The 6,049-nt window shown below is 33.1% G+C and overlaps 1 protein-coding gene across 3 annotated transcripts in view; it reads left to right on the top strand.

Moving 5' to 3' along the window:
* Nucleotides 1-3,355, top strand: part of LOC107722729 (uncharacterized) — a 20,618-nt gene extending 17,263 nt beyond the window's left edge. For 2 of the 3 annotated variants that reach the window (XM_016531201.1, XM_016531203.1), the window contains exons 2-3: nt 1,407-1,842; nt 1,968-3,355. In XM_016531201.1, coding sequence (XP_016386687.1) covers nt 1,519-1,842; nt 1,968-3,035 — 1,392 coding nt within the window. In that variant the 5' untranslated portion in view covers nt 1,407-1,518 and the 3' untranslated portion in view covers nt 3,036-3,355. Of the gene's footprint in view, nt 1-1,168; nt 1,843-1,967 lie in introns of those variants that run through there. The other variant, XM_016531202.1, reaches the window with a different exon arrangement.
* The last annotated feature ends 2,694 nt before the right edge of the window (nt 3,356-6,049 follow it).

Raw genomic sequence — 6,049 nt, 5'->3', positions numbered from 1 at the left:
TGGTGCCATCCCAAAGAGGCACAAAATCACTCTCACGGACCTTTTCCTGGACTGTGCCCGGCTGGTGGAATGACCTCCCGATCTCAATTAAAACAGCTGAGTCTTTAGCCATTTTTGAAAAAACAGCCTGGCCAGGACGTGTCCCATATGAACGGCGCATATGGCCACCCTATATTAAAAGTGTGATCATGTTAAATACAAATTCAGTCCTATTAAAATATTTTGATGTGACACCCATATCTGTTGCTTGCCTAAAAAGACGGTTTATGTGTGTAGTCTTTTAATTTGTTTTAAATATGTTTTATATTTATTTTACAGCACTTTGGTTTTGACATTTATTGTTTAAAATGTGCTTTATAAATCAATAAACTAAACTATAGTGCTGTGTAAATAATAATAATAATAAAGCTTAAAAAACGGCTATGGCTGCCGGAAAAACAAACAAACATGAAATTAAAGTAAAATATCATAATTTGAATAAAGGGCAGTAAACTTCAACAGAAATGTCCATGAAACATTTTACAAAAAAACATTATTATTTTACATGTGTTTCCTGAATTATTACTAACAAACCCATTCACTGTAAAATGTGCATCTTTTGCAGTTAACCAGAACTAGCACACATGCATAAATGAATGTAACTCTATGTACTGCATCAGTATATACAGAGTTACTGCCTTTAAATAAAGCAACACGCAGCAGAACATCGATGTTTCTTGTTCGTCGGACGAAACAGCCACCACACATTACATATATATTTTCATGTTACGTGCACAAATAAAAGCCTAAATAAAAGTGTGTTGAATTTCTACCTGTGATAAATTCATGTATCCATTTAACTGCGGAATTTAATGCCAGTATGAATATTAATATGATGTGATAGACAAATAATGGCAATGGCAAATATTTTCTTGAAATAATGTGTATTCTTCATATTACTTGGGTATTTAAAGATGTAATGGAATAAGTCTGAATGAAAACTTTCTCCTGAAGTAAGATCTGAGGGTTTGAAACTTCCGACACACGCCTTGGCTCAAATGTCGGATCACTGTAATGTTGATCAATTTTCAGTGATAGTTTAGTTGTCATGTAGGGGCCTGATTCACTGATACCACTCAGTCTGATCTCTAAAAAAAATGTTTAATTTTACTATTCATTTCTCATGCCAATATTTCTGCAGGAAATTTGGATTTGTCTTTACAGTGTATCACTGACCTATAATAATGAAGATCAGTGCTGTCTTTGAATATATATTTTTGGATGTGTTTGTGTAACAGAATTGACGTAAAATCAGAGCAGCAGAAGTTTCTGTTTGATCTGACAGATCTCAGTCTTTACTGCATCGACTTCAGTCCTGACTCCTGAATTAATAGAATTGACACAAAGTTTTTTTTTTTCCTCCCCAGAAGCACACATTATATTAGCCCCGAAGAGAAGATTCTTGGTTGAAGATGCTGAAGAACAAATAACAGCAGATTAAGACTCAAGATCAAGACTGAACATTTCTGTTGCATCAAGATGACTTCTGAAAATGGCAAAACCGAGGAAGGGGGAAGAAACCCACCTGATGCCAGTTTATATCACATAGCTAAAGATTTATTAGCATTTTTAAATGGGTTTGATTGCTTACGTGAAGCTAAAAAACAGGTTCTAGGGAAAATTACGATTAAAACACTGCATGGACATTGGAAAGCTGATGTTATTGAAGAAGCTTTTAACATAACAAAATTAACGGACAAAAAACACCAAGAACACTGGGCTTTTGTGATAATGGTGCAGGTGATGAGAAGTTTAATTTGTGATGAATGTAAACAATATCCAGCACAGGAGGAATCGGGTGTTGTATCGGAAAGTCATGACAAAGAGAATGTAAGAAGGAAAGATGATCTCCTGAATCAATATTTTGGAAATGCAAAATGCAAGAAAGGACACCCAGAATACAGATCCTCTCAAAGCACTGCTGAACAGCTGCTGGGGGTGTTAATAAGCAGCATTCTGGAGGAAGCCGCCAAACATCTAGCTCTGGGCAAAAAGGTGGTGTCAGTCAGAGCTGCACTGGGACACCAAATACAGTCCGGAGTCAGAGCACTGGGAATAATCCAGCTGATTCCAATAGACATGACAGGCCTGCTGGAGCATTACTACATACACAAAATAATAACTGTAGGGAAACCATCTACATACGTATCCCACGCTTTTTAATGATTCACAATGAAGAAAGACGAGGAGAACGATTTGGAAACATCGAATCTCACTATAAATTAATAGATGGAGTTCCTGAAACTGAAAATATATTTGATGACATAATGAAAAAAAAATCTTACGTCATGTCCTTCAACCATCAAACCAGGAATGCTAACTGGGTGTATGAGATACTGAACAGGGATACTACAGCTAACAATCATGTGGAGCCAGCACCATTTGGACATAACTATCACAGAGGTCATCTCGCTGCGGCTGCCAATCACAGGTGGTGTTGGGAAGCCCTTGATGATGCTGATGTGATCGACAACATAGTACCACAGCATAGGAATTTAAACACAGGCCCGTGGCTAACATTGGAGGATGGCTGTCGAAGAAGAGCCACAGCTCAAAATAATATCCGCAATGTCCATGTGTACTCTGGACCACTTTACCGAAGATTAATGGATCCTCTGATGATACAAGGGAAACAGGTGCCAAGCCACTTCTTTAAGGTGATAATTGAGGAGAATGTGGATGGGACAGTAAATCAGCCGCAATACTATTTGTTTCCCAATGGGAATCTCAGAAGGGATGCAGATAGGGATCTCAATGAGGAAATTCTAAGAGCAAATGTGGAAGAACATAGAAGGATTAACCATGGAACAGATAACGAGAGAGATATTACCATTGAAGACATACAGAATGCCACTGGGCTGACTTTCATAGTCATCAGACCCAATGTGGGACAGAATGCAATGGCCAATGAAATCACAGTGAGATTGCGTGGAGAAGATAGAAACAGAACGCAACGTACTGCTGTTATACAAGTCACAATAAGCCCATTAGTTTAGACAAACGCACTCCATGATAATGCTTACATGTTTCTTTCTTTCTTTACAAAACTAAACATTATATTATTATTATATACATATGACTTGAGCCGTATAGCACAGAAAAGAAACCAACAAGTGTCCAGCAGATACAGAAACTTCAATATTGTTTAAAAGTCATCTCATGTGGAAACATTGACATTTTTGAGGACTTTCCTGTTATTCTAAAATCCTACTTTAAACGTATTCTAATATGTATTTAATTACTTTTGAGTGTTTTGTCATTTGTAATTTTCTACACAGAACATTATCAGATGCCATTTGTAATTCATTAATTAACTACAGAGACTGTATTTTGTATTTAAAAAAAAAAAAAAGACATATATTATATATCATTAATTCTCAAATAATTCAAGAACTTTTTTGGATTCAGAGGCGGATTCATCTTAATCCACTCATGTTTGAATCCAATTTAAAAAAAAATTAAAATATATAATATACATACATATATATATATATATATATATATATATATATATAAGCTAAATATTTAGCAATATACACTGTTAGATATTGCTCACTGAATGTCATTACTGGACAAAAGAACAGGTGATATTACCTTTTATTTCTATGGATAAAATGACATTTTTATAGAGGCTGTATGTAAGCATTTTCATGTATTACTACTTTTCATTGCCAGTGAGTGAACAGCTTGTAAGGAAACGTGAAACAGGAATCCTAGTTTGTCTATGAAAGCCTGCAGACTGATTTTTATCTGAAGGACTTGAGATTGCCAGGAAAACCCAAAGAAAACTATCATAAGAGTGTGATTTTAATCAAGCTTATCTGTCGACATGACGCGTGGTGTGTGGGAATATACAAATGTTCTCTTATGAGTATGTTTTATTATCTTTTCATATATTCATTCATATTTGTTTTTTCAGTTATGTATTTTTACAAGTATATTCATATTACGATTCTCTTATGATTGTGGCTATGATTTACAATCTCTGAATATTATATTACATTTTTATAGGTTATTGAGTTATACTCATTTATATCTTCTAGAATACTCCTTGAAGTTTAATTCAGGTCATCCAGTACCTTTTACATTTTGTTTTCCTTCATTTGACAAAACAATGGTCTACGTGGTATATTTTCCCTTCAGTAGACATATAAAAGCTACATCTCGTTATGTTAATGATGTTAATCATCTGTAATCTTTATCACTTATACTTATGATAATAGATTTTTAATAAACTACACTTTTACGGAAAGACTTTGTCTGCCTGGATCTCTTCTCAGTGCATCAATGCGCAAACACACGAGGAATTTGTTGTGGTTTTCGCACACTTGGTGAATAAAGCTGATTCTGATGTCGGTGAATCAGTTCAGTCACAGGTTTGGATTTTCCTTCATTTTCCTTAATAATCACTTACTGCTCTTGACTAGAAGCTTCAATAAGCACTATAAGTCTATATTTATGTCATGCATTTAAAAATTATGTAGTGTTTTATTTTACATTTGAATATTCAATTTCTGTATTATTTCTTGGATGCAACTTTTAACCCATATGGCTTCTTTTTTTTTTTTGTGGCCAAAATATATTTTAAATATATACTAAATATATGTCACAAACAGTGAAGCTCAATGAAATATATTTTTGAAATAGTAAATATATTTTGTTTCAACCTTCATATACCAAAATATATTTCTCAATGAATTTCAACGGCAAGAAAATGCATTTTCTTGGAATGAAATAGAGACTACGGAGCCTGTTTACTTTTCATAGCCTTAGCTTAGTCTTGCCTTTTCTGTTTCCTCGTGTCCTTATCTTTGCCTGTGTATCTTGGATTCCCCCTCTCGTCTTGCCCTATTCTGATACTGTTTGCCCCTGCCTGGACCTTGCCTTGGACCTGGACTTATCCCTCTAGTCTCGCCCTATTAATCCTGTTCGCCGATCGTAGACCCACGCTAGCCCTAGGATATATTCTTGTGTCTTGCCTCCTACATACCTGTTGCCATTATCTGACCCTTGCCTGTCTCTACCATGTCTATTAATAAAGCTTTGCACTTGGATCCGCACGGCTCACGTCTCGTCAGCCCCGTAACAATTATATACAGGTCAAAATATATTGTTTAAATGCTTTTAAAATATATATTTATATGTATTTAAAATATATTTTCAAAAGTAAATATATTTTCTACTAATAAAATATATTAAATATCAGTATATTTTCTAGAAATATATTTTGGCAATTTTTTTGTGTATTTTTAAATGTATAAATATTTTCAAAAATATACAGAAAATTAGTAGAAAATATATTTATGTAAATATATTTTGAAACATATTTTAGCAAATATATTTCTTGGCCATTTTTTGTATATTTGTTTACAATTTATTTAAATGTAAAATATTTTCAAAAATACATATTTTAAATATATGAATATATTTTCAGAATACACAGTAAAAAAAAATAAATAAAAAATAATAACTTTTTTATATATTTTTTCCCAGTCATTTTAAATCGCATGCAAAACTCTGTGAAAAATTAAGAATGCAGCTGTTATTTTAAGTATTATATCATTATCAATGCATTACAGTAATTTTCTTTTTTATACAGATAAATACTGTATTATTCATAGAGTATTTTTCTGTTTTCTTAAATTACATAGAAATGTATGAAAAAAATCCTAAAAGAATTACGATAATAATTTAGGAAATCACCACCAGATGATGCAAATGGCACCATTACTCACACAGTTATAAAAAAATTAATAGAAAAGTGTTTAAAAAAATGGTCAAATGAGTATCTGAAGGATCTGAAAAACTGTAAAATTTAAGTAAAATACCCTAATTTATATAAAGTACAAAATTGTAATTTAAACTTGAACAAACACTGTTATTTTACAGGTATTTTTGTGAATTATTATGATCAAACATTTTCCCTGAATAAATCAATAAACAGTCAAGTGGCTTGCAGCAACAGAACACTAAACAGTAAGAGATCTGAAGTGAAGCTGCGGATGCTGTT

This window comes from Sinocyclocheilus rhinocerous, unplaced genomic scaffold (assembly GCF_001515625.1).
Source record: "Sinocyclocheilus rhinocerous isolate Xijiao unplaced genomic scaffold, SAMN03320098_v1.1 scaffold5170, whole genome shotgun sequence".
Classification (NCBI taxonomy): domain Eukaryota; kingdom Metazoa; phylum Chordata; class Actinopteri; order Cypriniformes; family Cyprinidae; genus Sinocyclocheilus; species Sinocyclocheilus rhinocerous.
This window is presented reverse-complemented; position numbering and strand designations above follow the sequence as displayed.